At 44.4% G+C, this 23,328-nt stretch overlaps 1 protein-coding gene across 3 annotated transcripts; it reads left to right on the forward strand.

The window, feature by feature from the left end:
* Positions 1-6,984: 6,984 nt before the first annotated feature.
* On the forward strand, positions 6,985-23,153 carry s1pr2 (sphingosine-1-phosphate receptor 2). 3 transcript variants are annotated; one of them, XM_034538767.1, is made up of 2 exons: positions 6,985-7,488; positions 19,942-23,153. In XM_034538767.1, exon 2 carries the CDS (start codon positions 20,074-20,076, stop codon positions 21,187-21,189), a length of 1,116 nt encoding a protein of 371 aa, XP_034394658.1. In that variant the 5' UTR covers positions 6,985-7,488; positions 19,942-20,073; the 3' UTR covers positions 21,190-23,153. The 3 variants fall into 3 exon arrangements, with proteins under 3 accessions (XP_034394658.1, XP_034394656.1, XP_034394657.1); XM_034538765.1 differs by lacking the exon at positions 6,985-7,488 and adding an exon at positions 14,458-15,643; XM_034538766.1 differs by lacking the exon at positions 6,985-7,488 and adding an exon at positions 15,693-15,712.
* The last annotated feature ends 175 nt before the right edge of the window (positions 23,154-23,328 follow it).

The following is a 23,328-nucleotide window of genomic DNA, read 5'->3' on the forward strand; positions in this document are numbered from 1 at the left end:
GAAAGCTTATTTTACCCTCTATTGACCAACTTCACTTCCTTCCCTCCTCTACTTACACTCGTCCATCCCTTTTCTATTTTCCAGCACACCGCTCTTTCGACTCTTTTCTCTTTTTTTTGTGGTCAGTGATCGCTGCACAACATCTGCACTAATTCTCTCTCTTACTCGTTGCACTCTCTGAAACTCCGCAGCACTGAGCTCGAAGAATGAGAGCAGATGTTGTATAGCTCTTACAGATGTGACAGAAGGGCAAACACGTCTCATGACCATTTCTGCATCAAAGTAAATCTGAGAAAACATGACGGATTCTTGCTAATGAGTTACATTTTAGTGCAGTCTTCCCTTGTACTACCACTAACACACACACACACACACGCAAACACACGTGCACATGCAAACCTACGACTAACCTTTTGAACTTACTTTCTGGTCAATGAATTAGCAAGATATGTCAGGGTTGGGTTTCTTTTGCCAATGCAAGAGGAGCCTATGATGGCTGCCATATGGTTTCAGGTCAAAACAACTGCTTTTTAGCCGTGCCTTTTTTAATGCCTCTTAAGATTAAATGACAGAGATCCTATCTGTGGCTGGGCCTCGGAAAAAAGACACCTCTCCAACCACCAAATGACTGTTTGGCCACAGAACTGACAAGAGTTGCACCGCTTCTCCTGTAAGTGCTCCCGCTACAACATAAAAACACAACTCACGACTGAGAAAGACTATAAAAATATAATAATGGATGTGTGGATTTGAATGGGTTTTGCTAAGGATACTTCAGCAAGGCTCTATAAACACTGTAATAATCTGCAGGAAGCCACAAAAGTCCTGACAGTGTGGGCCCCCTTACTTTACTATCCACTCACACCCTTCTCCTCGGAGGACAGTGAACGCAACACCCAACACTAATACTCAAGCATGGTAACCAGTACACAGAAGTGGACCATGGGAACAGTCTTTTCAGAGCCTGACTGTAAAAATAAGGTAACTCTATACTCCTGTGAGATGCCACAGTAGAGGGGTGGAGCGATGAAAAGTTGTAAAAGCACAAAAGAAATGGTCAAGAAAAATTCTCACATACATGTTTGGTTTCGCAGACACCGAGGGATGAAACACAAACAATTAAAGTTAAATCACAAATATATGACTCTCACATGATGAGGCCTTTATTTCCTTTGTGTGTGCGTGTGAGTCGATGAAGTGACCTAAATGTGGATAGTGATTCAGACTTTATCCCTGAACAGTATAGTATTGAGTTCTTTTGTGTAGGAAACAAAAAAAAGAAGCTGCGAGATGCTCCAGAGATAAGAAGTAAGATAACACTACAGGTCTCAGGGGAGTGAATGCAGGCTGAACGGATTTCTTCTAAACCTGTGAACAGCAGAGACATGTGGCACAGCCAGCACTTAAGCCCACTGTTTGGAGTGCAGGGAGAGATAAGCCGCTCTGACTCCATGCAGCACTTGTACCGCTCGCTGTCGAGAGGGGAAACCAAACCTTTACTACCACAAGCGCTATCTGTGTCAATTAACAGTATGCACAGAACCCTAGATTATACTCTTAATGAGTCTAACAACGCGTGTAAGGTCGTTCATGAACCACTTCTACTTACTGTTTGATACCTGCTGAGATATAGATATCTTTTTAGAAATTATAATTAGGGATATGCATTTACTACAACCTTTACCTTACAGTTCATTTAGCAATACATTCATTTAAGCTACACAATAAATGTGTTATCTTTAACCATATGCACTATTTTAAATTAATTTATTTTACTTGAGTTTCTTTTATTGTCGTTATTTTTTTGTATCGATCTGAATGACTCTTTTTGGGACAATATTACGTTAAAAAAAAGAAAGTTAGGAACCAAAACCCTCATTTAGGTTTTGGAAAAACCATCTTGGTCAGGCTTAGGTTTGAGCAACAAATCAAACGTTAGGCAACAAAACACAACACAGTTTCAAACACAGTTATTAAATACAACATCACATGCTTTTATTTTGTGCATAACACCACAAAAAAAGGATCCTAAGTGACAATTCATGTCCATGTACAAGAAACCAATAGATTGCATTTCGTGACTATTTCCCGACCGGCCATGACCTTGGCACTGCGATGGTGGAAAACCAACTGGTGAGCAACTAACTGAGACAACAACCTGGCCAGCATGTAGAGGAAAGCCAGAGCTGATACACTGTTGATGAGCAGATTGCTGACAGGTGTGTGCAGAGCAGAGAGGTGACGAGCTGATTGATGGCAGGTGTGCAGGTAGACGTGGCCCAGGTTGACGGCTGGACCGAAGACTCACACACACATACACACACACAGAGAGAGGCAAGCGTGGACGTGGAAGACGAGAGCGGGAGTGAACAGAAGAGACACTGGGAAACAAATTTATTTTAGTTCCCAAACAACTGCTTCTCTGTAATCTATGTGCTTATGATAATAACTTAGATATTACTTGAAGGGTACAGTCTGTAGGATTTAGGTGGATCCGTTGGCATAAATATGTTTTCATTAGTGTGTAATCACGTAAAACAAAGAATCGCTGTGTTTAGAATGAGCTCTTCATATACTTAGTAGGCGTGTCCTCTTCACAGACTGACAGATGTATAAATCGACTGATACTTAGTAAGCACATGTCATTGTTTAGTTTTACAGGAAGAAAACATGATTATAATTATTTTTAAATTTCTGATATGGCATTTTTCATGTCATCTTAACATACAACACTAAATATAGCCAGTAAATGTCTACACCTAAAAATGGTGTGAGTCGGTTTAGTCTGGTGCAAAGAAAATATGTCACCACAATGCATCTGATCACGTTGCACAAAATAGCTTCTCATTATGCAAACGGTGCACATTTCCTTCCCCTTTGACCTGCCAAATCACAACACTCCTGACAAACTCGCACAACTTTGATGCACATGACATGCAGAACATTTTCGCAGCCCTAAAAATATACATCCAACTTTGGTCAGAGCATCTGTGCAGAAAAGAGGAAGGTTTCCATAGAGACTTGATGTCTGAGGGTTTTTTCTTTTTGAAGAGGAAGTGGTCGTTCCCCACCCACTGTTTGAAATTACAACAATTTGTTATCGTCCGACGGGTTTGTCTGGATTGAAATGTATTCTTAATAAATTACTCATTAGATGGAAAAAAGGAGGGGCGGACAGAGGCATGTTGGGACCCATTGTGGCTGCCCTTATTTCATACATTACATATTGACATCTCTGATTCAGCTGTATGTGCTATAGAAATAAGATAAACAAGGGATGGAAAGTCCCCCATCACACACAACACAGAGCCTGAGAACAGTTTACTCTTAATGACATCCCCAGTGTAATCTTGCATCTAAAAGTGGGAGCGCAGAATATTTAGCCTCTCTTCGAAGACAATGTGGCCTTTTTTGGGTCAATCAGAGTTCTTTGAAAAAAAGGTCTACAGAGATGAGTAATAAGCAATGATCTACTGATTTACTTTCTGTTACAGCCCTCACCTCAGTCTCTGCCTTCAAACCTGTTCAACTTCTGTAAATTCAAACCTGGGTTATGTGACCGCAGCGTCTCTGAATGCTCCTTGTCAAAGAGGACGCTTTGTCCTTTTAAGACAGTCTGTCTATTGTAAAGGAAAGGTAAGACATTATAGATGAGAAGATATACCACTCTTAGTATTAATTAAGCAGTCGATTAGCTTAGCTTAGCTTAGCACAAAGACTAGAAACAGCCTTTCTCTGTCCAACCAGAACCTCTAAAACGTGTTAATTAACATGTTATAAATCGTTTAGGTTGCACTCAGTGATAACATGATAATAGTGGGGTAATTGTGTGATAATAATGAGTTACCAATTCAGTAATACCATGCAACTATCAAGTTAATAACCAGGTAATAGCTTGGTGTTAGCAAATATTTGTGCAGAAAAAAACAAATGAGATATAATGTGTGATGATATCTCTCTGTAACAAAGCGAATCAGCAAATTTGCCAATATGATTACGAACATTGCCACTTGTTATTGTTGAGACACACTTCTGAAATGTAATTTAAGGACTGGCAGGGGGAAAAATAACTCAAAATGTGTAATAAAGCCAAACGTTCTACCTGATGTGACAAGCACAGCAGTGACTCATGAAACAACATTCTCCCAGAGAGTTTATTTTGAGGTGCATTTTGGGGAGCACATCCACAAGCACATGAAGTAATCTTCCTCAGGGGCTGGGAGGGAGGGAGGAGGGTACAGGAGGTTGCTAATAACAGCTGCCAGATGTGCAGAGTCCCCCGAGCTCGTGCACATTCTCACAGACAATGGAATGCTTGTGAGGAGCCCCAACAGGAAGTGAGGTCAGGGCTCTTGACCCCTCCCCTAAAAGCTTACTGAGAGACACAGCAGTGGGGCAGCTTTTAAAAGTGTCCCATCATAAACCCGCCGACAGTCAGAGTCCATAAAGCTTTTCTACAACACACACATGCTCATTCAACCTGCCACTTCAGCTGAGAATACAGACAGCAAACAACAACTGCTGAATTGTCTCCATCGCCAACAGTATTATCGCAAAGTTCCTCTTCTTTTCTCTTTACAGTGACTACTTTCCACATACCAGCTGCTGTGGGGGCGGCAGTGATGAGTGCGTTGAAAGTGTATTGCACAATCTTGATCCTTTCTCCCTCCCAGTAAACCATCAGCAGACATGAGTCAAACTGGTTGAAATTGTTTGGTGGGGACCAGACCAAGACTCATTTGCTGAAGTTTTTTTCTAGTGGCCATGTTGCTTTCACCCCCCTCTGTAGACTGTTTATGGTGAGCTGTGAGGTGCTTTCCCTGATGTCATTCAGCCAGGTAGGACTGCCTTATGTGAGTCTGAAGAAGTACCACCTGCTTCCTGGTCTTTGAACTGAGGAAACATATCTTAAAGTTAAGCTCTGACTCATCAGGGATTTATCTCAACCAAAGGCTTTGATTTTTCATTTGCATCTTTTCCTTCGAGCAGTACATTTCTGAAAAACCCTCAGGCTTGGATTCACTAACAAGGATTACTTTTTATACCTGATAAAATCATGGTTTAACTTTAAATCATGTTGCACCTAACTTTGACAATTAAGAGGGATTAGACTTAACCCTCTTTAGAAGTTTAGTTTTTACTCTAAACCTTGATTAAATGTAAATTTGTGGCACCAAAACCTTTAACTCAAGTTTATTATTCCATTCCATTCCATTCTCCAAACCGCTTATCCTATTTAGGGTCTGGAGCCGATCCCAGCTGACATTGGGCGAAGGCAGGGCACACCCTGGACAGGTCGAAAGTTTATCACAGGGCACATGTAGAGACAGACAACCATTCTCGCTCACATTCACACCTACGGGAAATTTAGAGCCTCCAGTTAACCTAAGCTGCATGTCTTTGGACTGTAGGAACCCACGCTGCCACGGGGAGAACGAAAACTCCACACAGAAGGACAGTCCGGGATTGGGGAATCGAACCCAAGCCCCTCTGGCTGTGAGGTGACAGTGCCAGCCACGACACCACCGTGCAGCCCCCAGGTTATTATGTGTTTGAGAATGCTTTATACGTGATTGGGAGCATTTCTATTGACTCTAAATGGCTCTCAACATGGCGACGGCTGCTAACAATGCTAACAGGGTTAGTAGCGGGTGCTACTCTTCCGCGTCAAGACCTTTGTTGCCACGCTCATGTGCACAAATGTGAACTAAAAGAACGTGCGGCCGGCCCAGCTCTGTCAACAAACAACAGAGAAGCTCGGATGACAACTCACACACAGGGAGAGGGACTTTACTCTCAGCTAGACATTACTTCACTACATCTTTCGAAACAATATTGAATTTCGCAGCCTTAACTTCAAATGTACACCTAAGTGAGTTTAACTTTCAAAATTGACGGGTTTTTTTAGATGGATTCGCCAAATTAATAAAGTTCCCTGAAGAAAGTCAAGGGGCCGAGTCAACCAAGTTGAGTTTTATGATGCTGCCGCTGAATTTATCTCGAGATACAGCTTCAGCCAGGAAACTGTTCTGGAAGAGTGATCGGACCAATTGTTTTTTCTTTCTGTGAAATAATGTTCTGCTCTTCTAATTAGACCTTTCCCACTTTGCCATCATGAGTAACGTTTATTTATCTTATACTCTAGGCCTCAACGGCATGCACATGTCTTTATTTTTATTTGGGTAAGCAAGCCTCTCCATATTGATTAAACTATCTTGCATGTTCAAACTTGCATTTACTAAACAGAGATTCATTTTTAATTGTGCAATACTAATAAATAAATATAAATCTGGATTTATTCATTTAAAACTAGTTTAATCTTAGATCAAATGAAGCTGTGTTGGTGTAAACCAGAATAAATGGTGCTGCAAATGTCTGGAGCACAGAAGCCGGGGAGCTCCTCATAAAACCTATGACAACATTACGCAGCTCCCTCTTCTTATCACTCTAGACACATGACATCATGGACAACTTATTACCTCCTCTTGGAGCTTCTTTCACTGGGATGTCTAGGTGCAGCCCTGATGACTAACAAGCCCTGACTTACCTTCACCTCACCCTCCTCGTTACACCTAAACTCAGACCTGAGGGATACATGTGAAAATCACAGCGATGACTCATCAGAAACAATAAATGAAATAGAAGCAGGTAAAATGCTTATTTATTTACAATAACACTGGATAATGTATTGTCATAGTGCAGGGCTTTAGATATGCATGACCACTGCTCCCAGGGGAAACTGGGGCCAAGATGAGTTGTAAAGTGTGAGCTCTGGTTCACGCTGGGATCTGCTAGGAGAAAGGAAGTGAAGAGGTGGAACATCTGGACTTCATTTGTGTGCTGGAGAAAAAAGTCCATAAATAGGATTTTTTTTTTTTTTTAGTAGTAGTTTCCATATTAATTGCTGTCCACAAACCAGTTTCATCGTTATATTTTTACACTGAGACTCGCGACCCTTTATGGGCATGTGACGTTTCCATAGGATCTGTCTCTCGCGTGGGGGTGTGTGTGTGCGTGTGTGCGTGTGTGAGCGCGTATTGTGCGCGCGCCTCCCCGACGCTCCACAGCCCCGTGGAGCTGTTGTTCCCAGAGAGCAGCCAGGAGGACAATCAGACGGACTGCTGGATTAGAGCGACAAAAGAGAAAGTACTGTCTCTAAATAAAAAGTCTTCTTTGGCTCTCATCGCTCCTCGGCTTTCTTCTTTTTTCTTCTTCTTTTTTCAGTCAACGCGCTTTCGGGTGATCCCTAAACGGTTTCCGCGGTGGCGCACAGACCGGTATGGATTTACCAGAGACTAGACGAGACACGCCGTCTAGTCCTCCACCAAAGTTTTGATTGTCACCGCTGCCTCTCGACCCCGGAGCGGAGGGAAGGCGCCCAACTTTGACGCAGCGTTTGCGGAAAGCGGAGACCACATGTGAGGACGTTTGGAGGCAAATATTTTGTCGGAGCGTCTTTTCGCTGCTCTCGACTACATCTCTCATGGGGTGAGTGCAACAGAGTTGGTGTGACAGTCCGCATGTTGCTGCAGCAGCCTAACAAAAGGATCGGATGTGTCCTAATGCGCTTTTACGTGAAATGAGTCGATTTCAATCATTCGGCAGCGCGAGGGGGGTTTTCTTCATAACACCCCTAGACAACTCATACGTGTTAATAACGAACTGAAACTCTCTGTTGACGTTCGAGGTCTCGAAATGTCTCGTTGCCTCACGAACACCGATGACAGCAGAATGTCCAACATTAAGAAACCCGCCACTTGTGCTCAGAGCGAAACCCTGCTGCAGCCTGCAGCCAGAGTGTGTGTGTGAGTGTGTGTGTGTGTGTGTGTGTGTGTGTTTTTTAATGAATAACAGTGTGTGGCGTTAAATATTAACACGCAGGTTTGCATCTGTCGATCCTAATACGAGGGGGAGGGGGGTGGTCAATACAGTTTGCTGCATCACATGTCTGTGGAGCTGTTGTTGGAGGGTTGGGATGAGCTGCATGCACCCCGGGCGCGTCCTCGCAGGGGCCTCCACACAGCGCAGCCCGCTGTTCTCCCCCCACCCACCCCCACCCCCATGACCCCTCCGATGTTGTTGGGGCTTGTTCATCCGTCACTCTAAAGAAGGCATTGTATTGAAAGGATGTATTAATAAGACAAAAGCCCACATCATCCCCATGTACCGGAGTTAATCTCATGGGGCTAAAGAAGGCAGGCAGCACAAAACACACTGAAACACCTTGTTGTCTAAGATTTCGAATGAGCAAATATTAGTAGAGCAATCTAACATTCAATCTAATCTAAGATGTGGTAACAATATTGTGCATTATAGACAAGTTTATATTGGAACCTTTCAGTCGGTTGTCAGCCCTTATCTCCCCTATAAGGCCGGACTGACCAAACAGCAGGTTGTTTCTTGTGTCTGGAAGAGTAAACCCCGCAGAGAGGGATACATAGGTGTCAGCAGTCAAGCCATGAGGCATCCTGTTGTGGGAGAGTCCTCAAATCACAACAAGATAAGGTGATAAGGAGGAGGAACTAATGTTTATTGCCCAGATAAAAGCCCCCATCCATCATCCTCTATCCTGTGGATGCTCTGGTTCAGGCTGCACGCTGCTGTGCTCTTAAGCAGGCAACCTGTGGTGGCTTTCTGTCAAGCCCCAGACGAGGTTACGGGGCGAGAAACCAAAGTCTCAAATGCACACAGATACTGCAAAGCCTGTTGAGTCAAGAGTAGCAAACAAATCTCACTGTGATAACATTAGGAGTAGGGGGTCGAAGAGGAAGCACGCTCTGCAGCAAGAGGTGAGGACTGTCGAGTGTTGAAGGCCCTGTCAGCAGCCTCATTGATGCTGGTGTTGTGAGAGAGCAGCTTGGTTTGTTTTGGGGGTGCACGGCCACCTTTGGACTCAGATGCTTTTACCAGCATGCATTGAAGAGGCTGAAGACGGGGCACGGTTGCAGCCGGCTGGCCGGCCCATCTGCATTTGGCTCATTGCACCCCAAGAAAAGCCGCTACCCCACAGGACCTGATCGCTGCCAGGCTTCCTCACACTCCTCCATCCTTGGCCTAGGCAGGAGGAACCCCAGGGGGGCCACAGCTCCAGGCACACGCCGCCTTTCACAGACATGCTATTATTCTTTATAGAGGGACTTTAAAATCTATTGCGCAGGCAGACTTGCTCCGTCCAGCCGCCCATGACATCATGAGTTGAGGGTGTGTGTGTGCTGCGGACCCAGCTCACTGCGCTCACTGGCCCTGCTTTCCTCTGCGAGACAGACGCTGTAATCGGACCCCTCTCAGCGGGGACTTCCAGGGTCTGCATGAGAAATGAGGACAAATAGATGGGTTGAATAAATAAATAGAGGTAAAAGTGCAAGGTCGGATAAATAAATGAATGGTAATTCAGCTGTGGGAACTGGATTTGCGGGACTTAAACGAAACAGGTCACTAGCGGGGGGTTGAAGGCGGGGACGGTTGGGTGCGTGGGTGGTGTTGACCCCATGAAGGATGCTCGGGTTTCAGCTCAGGCCTGAAAGCAGTCTGCTCGTAGGAAGCATCAAGAAGGGTTTTTCCTTTAGGAGACCCGCTTCTCTTTTGTTGTCTCCACTCAGCACTTTATTCAGCCAGGTAGGAGGAGCGACGGCACTGTGAGATCAGAGGAGCGGCCTGCCAGAGGCACCCTGGCTTTCACCTGGTTAAATGAAACCCGTCAGGTCAACCCATAACTTTTAAAGAAGAATAGGAGCCGTGGCAGATCACAGGAGACAATGCATGTGTCCATACATTCAGGCTTTTCTCTAGTAATAGTAGTGGCGTTCTGCAGAGAGCCATCTGGGTTCTGCAGAATTCTTGCTGGTACTCCCCCTTGAGCTAAAAAACGCTTTCCTTGGGTGTGGCAGCTGGAGCAAAATAAACGCCTTCTGTTCGCAAGCTGCCGAAGCGCAAGTCACAACACACAGCTGACAGCATGTTGCAGCTTTCACGGCCAAGAGCTGGGAGTGTCTCAGATCAGAGGAGTAAATATTGCGTGCTCTGCTTTTTACCCACGTTGTAAACACAAATGCGAGTTAGTTGTGTCACTAAAGGTCACTAAAGACTGTTTGCCTGCAGGTAGAGAAATATACAAAATGCACTATCAGTCACTCCTTTTCCAAACAACTCCTCTCAGTTGCGATCAGTGCTACTCTTATTATCTTATAAACATTTACATAAACTGATATTTGCTTGGGACTATTAGCCGTTTTACCCAAATGACAGAATCCATCAGCTTTAAAGTCTCCTGTTACATTCCTTTTCCACTTGAAGGTCTTGGACAAGCTACGAGACCTCCCATGACCATGCACTGATGCTTGTAGCAGCATGCCAGGATTACGTGACGCTTTCTGGGCTGTTCTTCTTCTGTCACATTTCAAGCTCGGACCGGCCTCTTGTTCCAATCTGCTGACAGTTGGTAACGATGCTGCAAATGGTTTTTCACTGTGCAACATTAACGCTTCACAGTCAGGAACGTTATGCATTTCTCAGAGACAATGACAAGTAGATTTAAGACCAGGTTTCTGGTTTGAGCTGCGGCTTCGGACGGGGTCGGCAGCAGTTTCTCCTTAGGTTATTATTATACACTTATTCAGTGTGGTCATATTGTGGTTCCCTGATTTCTGGTGATTCTCAGCGCTCGATCTCTAGAGCCATCTAGGAGCAGGTACACATGAAGATGCTGTGGTTTTTGAGTCCTCTTTCTCCTTCTTCTCTCTTGGAAGCCTTTATTATCCAGTCAGCTTTATTTGTGCAGCTGGAGAACTCAGCGGGATTACTTCAACACCCCACCGCCCCAGATCCAGAAGTAAGCTCGGGACAGTTCTCTTGGATTTTGAATTGCTCCATGCAGCCAGTTCATTTAGTCTGGAACTGAAAGTTAACTAGATCGCCTCCTAATGAGTTTTGTCAGATTCCTCTAATCACTTGCAGACTTTAAAAATAAGGCGAAATAGCCAACTGTTTAGTTAGAAAGAGCTATTAAGGTTGTTTATCCTGTGAAGGCCTCAGCTTCAGTTTTTCCAGGCTGAAAGACACGATGGAATTAAGCTGCAGCCAAACACAAGCCGGGTCACGACAAAGGTCAGACTGCTCCATTGCAAGAGACAGATTGAGTGGAAGTGGAATCTGTTTACTCTAAATTAATGTGACAACGGCTCAAACATGTCCATTTCAGATGAGTGTTGTCGAGGTCAAAGCCAAGTAGCTGTTGTCTCGTACCCTCTGAAAAGCTACGCCACAGAAACACTTTTTGACCCGTTTGTTAGTTTTGAAAAATGTCCCTCGGCCCAAACCAAAGCCGAGTAAAAAGCCAAGTCGTTTACAGTGGGGCCTTTTCTTTCAAAAATGTTTCACTCGGGTACTGTTGCCAAGAAATAAAACAGACACAGTACCCCTCCAAAACTCGGGAAGGTTGAATACCCTTGGGTCTCTTTCCGTGCACATTCACTGGTCTTTAAAAGCAGGTTGTATCGGCCCTGCAAAAATACTTTGACAGTTTAAGATGCATAGTCCTCATGCCAGAGATAGATGCAGATTTATGTTAATCTTTCATGAAATAAATTTTCTCCTTGAAGCAAGGTACTTAAATTGTATAAAATATGCAAGAACGACTGCAGACTGTGTGGACACAACAATGTTCCCTCTCCAGGCAACCAGTGTGTTTAATGGATGTGTGTTTGCCAGAGGAGTCTGGAGTTGTTTTCCTTTGCTGGACCACGAGGAGCGATGGAGGGCCTCCGTCAATTCATCATCTTATCGAGCAATCGGGGCGGCTGTGTGCACCCGGTTGTCAGCTTAGTAGATGGCATCATTTTCCATTGTGCGGTGCTTTGCTGCCAGCGCCTCCCCCTCTCTCCTCCACTGAGTTGGACATGCTGTCCCATGACTGTCTGTGATGATGCTCCCCTGAAACACCAGTGGAACAAACATGGGGATCGCATTCAAAGCAAACCCTCCACGCCACCAACACAAACAATTGCATGGCCATGCATTGTCATGTCCCCTGTTTGGTGGCACGCAATGCAACAAATGACCACGCACTTGCTCACAGCAATCGCGCAGTTTCCCAACGAAGCAGCAGAACTTGAGATGGGGTGGAGTTCAAGGTGTAGCAACGGAGTAGAATAGGAGCAGGGAGCCAGGACAAAAGAGACCTAAAGGAGGGTTCAAAGCCTTTCATTAAGTGAGAGCTCATTGTAAAGACAAGGATATGGGAAGGTGTGAGAGGGGCCGAGCAGCTGAAACTTGAATCAAGATTGCCTCAGCATGCAGACCTGAGGTTTCTTTTTGCTTTTTGCTCCCTCCAGCCAGAGTACACATGTCTGTGTTAAGAAAGTCGTGTGTTTAACGATAACCTATGCACGAACAAACCTGACATCTGTTCACAGCAGTTTCGCTTGTGGTGTACTGCTATTCCATTTGAAGCTTGAATTCTGAGAATATTCTATTAGTTTGCATTAAGTTTGCACATGAATGCTGCAGAAAACCATACATTTGTTATCAAGGTTTAGTGATAAGGATGCTGTTTTATTAAGTATTATTATTAGTAAAGATCCATGGAACATTTTTTTGCACAGACAAGAGGATTTGAGACACCGTTCTAAGAAACTCCAGAGTTTCCTGAATCGAGTGCTGATTGTACCGTTTGTGCTGTAATTAAGTCTTTAATAGGGAACTATAAGAACACGTCTGCCCCAGATGTGTGCTAAATAAATCCTTCTTCATGTGCATTTAATCACCTCTTTGTGGCCGAGTCTTTTGATCTCTGTGGTGAAGTTTAAAATATACGAGCGGAGTGTCAGTGAGGACGATGCTGCTCTGCAAATCAGGGAGCCGCATGAAAGGGAGATATGCAAAATAGAGCGATATGAAAACGTGAATAATTTGTAAGACAGTGACTTAAGTTGACAGGAATGGTCCGAGGGTGACGGTATTACAGTAATTGCCTCTCAGGCGCCACCCTTGGAGATCCCCAACCCCCCCAATGGAGCTGGCTGGGGGTATGTGGTGGTTGGGTGGGGTGGGGTGGGTTCTGCCGGTCATGCGGGTTATGGCTCCTCAGGCTGTATGATGCCCTTTTCTTTAAAGCAGCTCTTTGTCTCTAGCTCCTCTCACTGCCACTCTAAGAGCCACATGAACAGCTGCCATAAATAAAGCAGCGCAACGCTTCAAGAGATGGACGGACTGAGGAAAGGAACAGAAAACAAAACAAGTCACATTGAAAGAGGCAGCGAAAATACAACCGGCTGAACTGTGTTGGGAGACTGGACCCCTCAGAAGAGGCTGTACCCAAACTGTCAAACTGTTTGACGAGCGAAAGGGTAATCCCTAATTAAATGATGAAACCCCACGTATTGAGGACACCCACTCCCTTAATATCTAGCAGCTTATACGCAGTTCCTAATGAATGGTGTCAGCATAATAACGGACAAAGAGAGCGGATGGTTTGCTTTTGGAGCTAAAATTAAACACAAGGGGGGGGGGAGGTACAGGACAAGAGGGAACCTTTTTCATGTCACTAAAAAAGGAACTGTTTTATTTTTTGTTAGATATCATCTAATGTCATGATGCATCTATCATTACCCTGATGCAAACTTGTAATACTTCTATTATAATTTGGTCCTAAATAAGGATGTAATGTCTGTAGCACGGCCTGGCCTGGCACGGACAGGCCACGTTTCTTTTCTGTGTTAAATATGTTGTTCCCCCAGTTGAGTTCCTCTCCCGGTTAGAAACTGAGATACTGCAGGCCTCCGATCTCATATCTCTCAGTCTGTTCATCCTCTAGACCGTGCAAGTTACAGCGCAACACTGAAACAGGCTCTCTTCTTTTTTGTTTTCACTTCCCCTTAAAACCCCATTTGTCTGGTGATTTCGTGAGCTGCCGATCAGATTCTGACGACTTATTTGCTCGTATTTCACTCCTCCATCTTGGCCCACAGCGTGTGAAATCTCTACCAGAATTTGTCAGACTCTCTGTCTCGCTGGATTTCACGAGCCGGATTTCTGACATTTAGGAAATATCAGTAAACATCTGAAAATATCTATACTAAAACATAAGAAAGAATACACTTGAGTGCATGCTTGGCACTCTGAGACTCAATATTGACTTGCAGTGGAATTTCTCTTGAAGTGAATAAATTTTTACTTACTGTTGTTACGGTAGCTGATGAGAGGTATGTTCTCTTTGTGCCAGCTGTGCATCTTCACGTGACTGTTTTGGGCATCGGTGTTATCGGTGCAGTTTGTCGGCAGCGTGGCGTGGAACAGGGAGAACAGTGACTGCTTCAGATAAGATCGGGCCGTCATGGATGTAAGAACTGCTCTGGGTTTATTTTGAACTGGCAGAGGCGGCGCTGTGTGTGAGCTCTGACCGGTGTCATTTGAAGGACCAGTCATGTGAAATATGCTCAAGCCATTCTTCTTTTCCCTCTTTTATCAGAGAGCATTTAAAAATTGCAAGAAGCTGGTGGAGAAGGAAAAGTGTAGAAGTGTGTGCGTGCATCTTTCAGTTAAGTCATTTCCTGAGAAGAGGTAGCAGTCGTGAAATATTGTGTGCCAGTTAATAGTTGTGTTTTACCCTGTTTGGCATGTCAACACTTGGCGGGGGAAACGTCTGCATGTGACCGCATCGCTGTGCTTCTTGCATGTGGAATTTTCCTGAATGAGGCCACAGCTCTCCTGCTGTACTCTATACAACCACATTCTCACCTTTTGGTTTCAGTCAAAAATACTCAGAAAGTCACCTATATCCTGTTTGAGTGTAAAGACTCAGTGTTTCTGTTAGCCACATTCACCCTGAAATATGTATATTTCAAACTCGTCCCACTGTCCAGTTTGACGTGTGGTTCTCAACTTTTTCTAGATGCGACCCCCCAGAATAACCAGATTGTTTTAGTTTGAACAGCGAGCTCCAAGTTGTTGTCCAGTGGGCTCCAGGCTCTGCAAAGTTTTGATGTGTTCACTGACTCTCTCTCTCTCTCTCTCTCTCTCTCCATACAATCTATTCTGAGGCAAATGATATCACTGGTACAGACGACGTCATGTAAAAACCATCCTCTCGTCGAAAATATGTTCTTCATTATATTCTCGACATCCATCTGGTGACCCCCGACATTATTTAGAAGATGCTGGACACAAGCAGCAGAGGGGAGAAGAAAAGTGTACAGTTATAGGAAGGCCCACCCAGAGATACATTATACACCGATACCTCCAATAACGGCTGTGAAACTGAGCAGGAAAGAACAAATCAGCAGCAGTCGCTTTCTGTGTATCCATGACGGATTACCTCGTGGCTGAGATTAAGTTTATTCCGGAAGAAACGCCTGGTGTCTCGAAGACGGCGCAGGAAGTCATTAAATCTCCCTAAAATGGAAAATGTCCATGATTTAACGTGTTCATATTTTAATCCAAACAAAGAAGATCTTTGTGTTATAGTCTCGTGCTTCTGGCTGCTTTGTTTAGAGCAGATCGTGCTGTGCTGTGAGGAAGAAGAAAAAACAGGCTGGATTGGTGCTCTGTTGCCACTACAGCGGCTTGTGAGCTGGGAGTGTGAAGGGCAGATGGAGGAAGATGAAGTTACCGGATGTAACAGACCACAAACTGCTGGATTTTCTTCTAGGTAAACAACCATTAAACACATTTCAATGGAAACAAAGATAAGCCACAGATGTTAGCTGTCCAACATGAGGTTAGTCATCCAACCTTATCTCCACCAAAATGTGCGTGGGAGGTGTTTGTGTTTGTTTGTGTGTTAGTGTGTGTATGTGTATGTGCATGTGTGTGCATGTGTGTGTGTGTGTGTGTGTGTGTGCGCGTGTGCGTGTGTGTGTGCGTGTGTGTGTGAGAGAAACGTGGACATGCATGGCTGTGTCGAGGGTTTGGAGCTCTGTTTTGGTTGTATGTGCTTTCCCCCAGAGAAAGGAGAGCAAGAGTGTGACAGGTAGCAGGTGATGTAATGGGGAGGTGTTGCCTTGGTTTTTAGTGAGCAGACGCTGTGCTAATTGGGGCTTATCAGGTGTTTCTGGGGGGGAAACCACCTGAGGCTTTTGTGCAGCTGTCAGTCCCATGATGGAGAGGGGATCTCTGTCTCTTGTGAAGGATTAGGAGGAAACGAGAGTCAGCTTTCAGCGGCTCCATTCTGTTCTTTGGTCAATTTTAAAGCATGCCTGCAACTGTATGTGGTTGTGAAAATGAAGCATCACTGTGAAAACCAGTTCATGTGAACATGCAGCACACACGCACATCTCTGCATCATTTCTCTAGAGACTAGAACCAGTACTAGAACTGAGCAGCGCTGGCGATGATGAGGTTCACACATCGTTCTGATAGGATATCCTGTATGTCTCTTGTTTTAATTCTTTGTCTCTGAGGCGCCCGTGTCCACAGTTCTCTCTTTCCGTATCTTGTTTGATGTTTTCTGAGCTTGGCTGTGAAATCAAGACAGGATATTCTACCATTCGTCTTGCTGCAGCCTCTCGACACCTTCACCTCACAGTTGTTCATGATACCACAATGTTCCATCATCTCTGTTCTCGTGAAAAACAATTTGAAAGTCTTTGAGATGCACAACATCTACATACTATTTACATCATTTTTTAGCTAAATCGATTAAGTTATTTGAGGAACAATTCAAGTTGCTACTACTACTATATAGTAGTAGCAGTAATAGTTTACTCAGGTCTACTATTAAAAATGATGAATGCAACCTAAATATAGACGCATCATATTTAAGTTAAATATATCTTTAATGCATAAGTGCTTTAATTGCAAAGGTGTATTCAATTGAATTGATTGGAAGTGTATGCAGGTAATACTACACACCGTCTGGTACACAAATTAAGTATTTGAAGTTTAGAGCAGTAACAGAATTGTACTGACTTGAATTAAGATTTTTATATTTTTATACACTTTTGAAATTGTACTAAAATCTAATTCAGCTCGTAGGTTACTACACTTCATACCTAAACACCTCACTAGTGTTATTGTCAGTAGAATTATTGTTACTTTTTGTACTATTCCGTTAACAAACTACTGTTTGTAGCGTCACACTGTTGTGAGTAAAGAAAGGAGCCACATGGCGTGACAACATTAGTGTCTACTGTGGAAGTGTGACAGGGATGTCTGGGTCGAACACAGGGCACAACCTTCGTTGACGGACGGGTCGGGAAGGTGGGGTTGCGTAGCAGGAAGTCTGCACTTCTGTCTCAACCAATCCCCATGAAAACACCTGAATGGCACACGGGCGACAGGTAGAAGGGGGCAGGGCGGAGCTGCGGCAAGGCGGGGCTGTCTGCAAACCAGCCCGGCAGGTTTCAAACACACACACAAACGCACACAGTGAAATCTCTGTGATGACAGACGCCAAAGACTGGAGTTGAAGGGATGACCTCGAGCTGTCTGCTCAACCCACACGAGAGCCGAGAGAATGATGGAGCAAGAGCCGGGACCTTTTTTCCTCTGAGCAGACTGGAGACTGTGGAGACACGGAGCAGGCGGACATTTACACAAATAAAATCATTATGGGCTGCAATAATGTAACCTGATGTAATTACACTGGTGCAGCTGGCACACGTGCTCCGCCTCAAGCCTCCTATTTGTGTCTATTAATGGAGCTGAAAAGGATGGGGAGGCGGGAGGAAGGGTCTGTCCAGATACAGCAGTTCTGATAAGGGAGTGCTCGACTCTAAATACATTTCTGCTATGATACAGCTGCAGCAGCCAAATGGAAGTGCGCTCTCCCATTATTAAGGCTGAAGGGCAATGCTATCCACACTGAAGGGGACTATTGTTCTTTGTTCCTGCTTGAGGAAACAGTGTGCTGGTTATTGCTGGCTGTGTGTCGAACCTGGGGGGAATGCTATGCTGTGCTGTGTGTGTGTGTGTGTGTGTGTGTGTGTGTGTGTGTGTGTGTGTGTGTGTGTGTGTGTGTGTGTGTGTGTGTGTGTGTGTGTGTGTGTGTGTGTGTGTGTGTGTGTGTGTGTGTGTGTGTGTGTGTGTGTGTGTGTGTGCACAGTGAAGTCCCGCGCGGTTCAACTCGTCTCATGGAGGAGTTTGTGGACGTCACGGTGATGTCTCAGATTCCAGCCTTTGTGTCCAGATGCCGTTCCACATGCATGCTCTCCGTCCGGCTTTGTCTCGTTCCCTCGCCATCTTTCAGCCTCTCTGTGTTTTGAGTCGAAGCCCAGCAGAACAGAGACAAGGTTCAAGCCCCAGTTTCCACTAAAGGTTCCCAGTTGAGAGCGAGCTGCCGAGGATGAACAGTGTTGGATTTTCTCTGGAGCCGGCCTGCAGAGGGATCCTGTTGCTTTTGACAGGTTGAAGACACCAGCTCCACCTCTAATTAGATTTCCAGAGCCTCCAACTTTCTTTTGTTTTGGTTTGTTTGTGGGTCTTTCCTTGAATGAGCTCTCTGAGTAATTTGAAGCCACATAAGTGGTTTACAAGGTTTTTGTTAATTTGTTTGGCTGCATCATTATAAACACTTTATTGGGTCAAAGGTTTTCTGCATTGGTTTCACACAAGTTAGCTTGTTTATGTATTCAGACTATATTATAATAATAACAAATGCACAAACATGTCATTGTGTGAGTTTGTAATAACACACAATTTGGAAAATATTTACTGTAATCGTTTGGTCTTTACAATGATGGCGGCACAAATGAAGGAAACCAATGTCAACGTGTCCTCAGTGCTGCCTTTCTGCTGCTTTCAGGGTTTATTTTGTATAAAAATGGGAGGAAAATCTTCTTTTAAAGGAATAAATTGAGCATTGAACGCAACGCAAAAGGCACAAATTACAGAATGATAGTTACATTTCAAAGTGCAATTTTGTACTGATAGATCTTTTAAATAACTCAAAATATCCCTGAGTCTTTCATGATGTGCTTATCACACAAGTTGACATCTTGATGATAAAATACGATATATTGTGCAGCTCTAGAGAAAACATTCAGAAATGTCCATCCCAGTTTCTCAAAGTCTAAGGTGATATCATTAAATGTCTTGTTTTTTCAGTCCAAACCTTAAATATTTTCCGTTTAATATGATATCAAACATCGGAGAGGCTGAAAACATAATTTCCTGCCATTTTATTCATGAAAAAACTAATTTAACATGTCCGGGAAACGCCCACCTTTTCCTCTCTGGCTTCTGTTTGGTTTGCTGTTCTCTTGTGTGAACTGGTTGGAGGGGTCGGGGTGAGATGAGGAGGTCTGGCGGATCCAAAAGCTATGCTGAAATTTCAAGAGGTAGCTCACTGGAGTGGAAAGGGTCGCTCCCCACAACAATGCCATGTGTTGACAGCCGAGTGCTCGGACAGGGTTAGTGGAATGTCCCTTTGTCTGAGCACCAGCACTCACAGAGTATTTATTCTTCTACCTGAAGTTGATCTCTGTCTGCACCGGTTCACCAGCCAAAACAAATAGAAGATCTTTTCATGATTAATTTCCTCAGAGTGAATTTAAGTTTCCCCACAAAGTCCTTTTTTCAACAAGCAACTCACTTGTGAGTTATTAATTTCCATTCCTTTTAGACCGCAAAACAACCTGCAACTGTTTCCTGCGTGGGTGTTCAGTTTGGGATTCACTCTGTTCTTCGTCTTTTACTTTGAATGCGAATGCCAGCTCTTCAATTTGAATCTGTTTGCCTGTTCGATCACCTCGGGGACATTTGATTTAATATGGTGTTAATTTTGGAGCTCTCGTCTATTGCTGGTTCTCCACTATTTGACTTGAAGTGTTTAGTCTCCACTGTGCAGACTGAGGAACAGGTTGTTACCTGGTTACGTTGTTTGGACTTTGGCGAGTGCATTGCTCTGCTAAAAATGTACGCTTGCTTTGTCACTGTTTATTTCATGAGTGCAAGTGAATTTGCCCTGTCGGTAACCCGGGCCTTCTCTTCCTTTCCGTGTGTCTGCAGGTGACCCACAAAGAGCTCCTCAGACGAGACTGTGGGACCGGCCATCTCCCTCCCAGCCCGGGCCGTCTTCCTGTCCGACCCTTAAAGGCAATGATTATCAACTGAGACGCTCTGCACAACTCCACTGTGTGAATGAATCTTTGCCGTAAAGCCGCTGTGCTCTGCCACCCTGTCACCATGAAGAGCAAGTACTCCCAATACTACAACCAGAGCCTGATCCACTCCTACTATGCCTTCGCTAAGAACATGACCACCCAGGAGCTGGCGAAACGCATTGAGAACAAGAAACAGCTCACTAGCCTCAACATCGTCATCGTGGTCCTCTGCACCATCATCATCCTGGAGAACCTGCTGGTCCTCATCGCTGTCTTCCGCAACAAGAAGTTCCACTCCGCCATGTTTTTCTTCATCGGCAACCTGGCGTTCTCTGACCTGCTGGCAGGCTCGGCCTACATAGCCAACATTTTCCTGTCGGGGTCAAGGACCTTTGACCTGATGCCCGTGCAGTGGTTCATCCGGGAGGGCACGGCGTTCATCGCTCTGGCTGCCTCAGTCTTCAGCTTGCTGGCGATAGCTACGGAGCGCTATATTGCCATCACCAAGGTCAAGGTGTACGGCTCCACCAAAACGTGCCGCATGTTCCTCCTGATAGGAGCCTGTTGGGTCACCTCCATCCTGCTCGGAGGACTTCCCATCATCGGCTGGAACTGCATCAACGACCTCCCTGAATGCTCGGCCGTATTGCCGCTCTATTCTAAGAAATACATCCTCTTCGTTGTCACCATTTTCAGCCTCATACTACTCTCTATTGTCATCCTCTATGTGAGGATCTATTTGATTGTACGCTCCAGTCACCAGGAGGCGACCAACTCGCCGGCCTATGCCCTTTTGAAAACGGTGACAATAGTGCTGGGCGTCTTCATCATGTGCTGGCTGCCCGCTTTTACCATCCTCCTCCTGGATTCATCGTGCAGGATACAGTTCTGCCCTATCCTCTCAAATGCAGACATCTTTTTTGGCTTTGCCACTCTGAACTCAGCGCTTAACCCCGTGATCTACACGCTGCGCAGCAAGGACATGAGGAAGGAGTTTCTGCGTGTGTTGTGCTGCTGGGGGGTGCTGCACAGCGGGCGGCCAGCCGACCGTTGTCTGGTCCCTCTAAAGAGCTCCAGCTCTCTGGAACACTGCACCCACAAACATGAACACCAGACCACACCAATCATGCAGGACTGTACCACCTGTGTCTGATACGGTGCAAACACATTAGAGAGTGTGTGTGTGTGTGTGTGTGTGGTGTGTGTGTGTGTGTGTGTGTTTGTGCGTGCGTGTGTGTGTGTGTGTTGAAGAAGAGATGCCGTGCTGTGATGGAGAGATGTTAAAAGAGACACTCTGGAGTGAAATGCCTGGCAGGGCGACAACCGCAGCCTTTTTCTTCTTACAATCCAAATTGAGTGAATTCACAATCAGCATTCAATCGATTGCAGCGGGTGTAAAAACTAAATGTTTCAAGAGGGAACCAATTCAGCAGGAGGGAACTGTCAGAAATGTGAAAATAGCTTTTTTCTTTTCATGGGTACTCTCATTAATTAATATGGAGTTGCAAACCATTGTCATGTATATGCCTGTCGTCTTGTTTTTCTTTCTTAACATGTAAACCCCTATTAAGAGGCAAAATTAGAAACGTAACGTGCATACTATACTATCGTAGTTATGGTGAGTCCTTTGATCCTTTCAGGAACTGAAGCTATGCAAAGCTTGCAAAGTTCCACCTGTAGATTACTTCAAAGATTGTTGTCCTTTGTAATGTTGAACCACATTACTCTCCTGTACTGATTTGTGTAAACATCAGGCACACAGATCCACCACTTGCTCTTCACAGAGCTGAAGACAATGATCAGCTCCACTGAAGTCAAGTTACCACGAGTGCTCCCTCAACTAAAACCAGGGCTATATATTCCCCATATAACCTTGCTTGAACCATTTGATTAACTACAAAGGAATTACATAATCTGCTTTACATAAATTACATAATGCATGAAATTCTAACTTATTTGTAAATGCTAATGTATGTATGATATATTCCAGCTCCAGCTTCCATCACCACCCTTCCCTCATCTGGTCTCATAATCGGTCCCTCTTGCTTTTACTGTTGTCTTTTGTATCTTAACAGTTTCCGTCGAGGAAGGCCTAATCAGAAAGCACATTTCCTGAAGTGAGTTGGCACTGATGCGTTTCATTCAATGTCAGCTGTCCAGCAGCTTTGACTAATGGGGCCGAGGTCCTGACAGTGTTGTAGCAACAATGTGCGGTCTCAGTTTGTGCCTTCCTCTTGGGGAAATTAGGCTGAATGTATGTATGAAGTGTTTGGGGCAGGCGCTCCATTGTTGACAGTATTATTGATCATCCTTTTGAATTACCAAGTCATTGACGAGCAGAGAGTGGGATGAACAGGGTAGGTCACTCTCACTGTGAAGTCTTAAATAGCGCCATGAACAAAAAAAACAATGTTGTGAACATCCTGGTTTAATTTGCTGGCCATATGCCTTGTGCAGCTAAAGAAGTAAACACGTCTCATATTTCCAAAGACCCCTCTCCTCCCCAACAAAATACGAGAAGATCCGGTTCCAAATGCACAGAGGGCGGGGGGATCTGCCCTTCTGGGAGGTCACCTTCATCCTCCTCTCTGACATCCTACAACATGTCACTTCCTCCAGCCACAGGAAGTCCTGTTTTTCATTGTCCGGTTCCTGTTGTTTGGGGTTACACTAACCGTTTTCCTGTGGACACACATTTAAAACTCTTCTCTCCCTCAGTGTTTTTGATATTGACATTTACATTTAGATGACCAAGTAGAAATGGTGAAAAGCACTTTGGCAGCTTCAGTGATGTTTGCTTTCCCCCAGTTTTTTTTTCAATTGAGAGGTATTTTAAACTATGTACCTGTCCCTTCATTGTGTTGCTTGACTCTGTGATGTTTTATAATAAATACATGAATAACTATGTATGTTTGTATGTATGTAAGTATGTATGTATTTTTGTACAGTATGTATGATTTGTGTTGTATGAAATGTCTTGTGTGCAATAGCCTTTTGTGTCCAATAGCACGCTGCCTGTGTTAAATCGGTACAATCTGAAACACTAATGTAGGTACATAAACGTTTTGTTAATTGCATTCCCTTTTTTATAAAAAATAAATGAAATACTGAAAGAAATCTTTCTCTGTGTTTGAGTTTAACTCTGATTTGCAAGCAACTTAATTGTAACATTTCTCTGCAGGTCCTGAGACGCCTCTCTATTGTGCCTCCATCTGAGAAGTATTCAAAATGGAGCATTTAATCCAAACGTGCTCTGACATGGTCAGAAAAACACTAGCTTCAACATGAAAGC

Source organism: Cyclopterus lumpus, chromosome 8 (genome assembly GCF_009769545.1).
Source record: "Cyclopterus lumpus isolate fCycLum1 chromosome 8, fCycLum1.pri, whole genome shotgun sequence".
Classification (NCBI taxonomy): Eukaryota; Metazoa; Chordata; class Actinopteri; order Perciformes; family Cyclopteridae; genus Cyclopterus; species Cyclopterus lumpus.

Coding starts and splice junctions, on each gene's coding strand:
- s1pr2 (XM_034538767.1), top strand. CDS start 20,074: ATGAATCTTTGCCGTAAAGCCGCTGTGCTCTGCCACCCTGTCACCATG.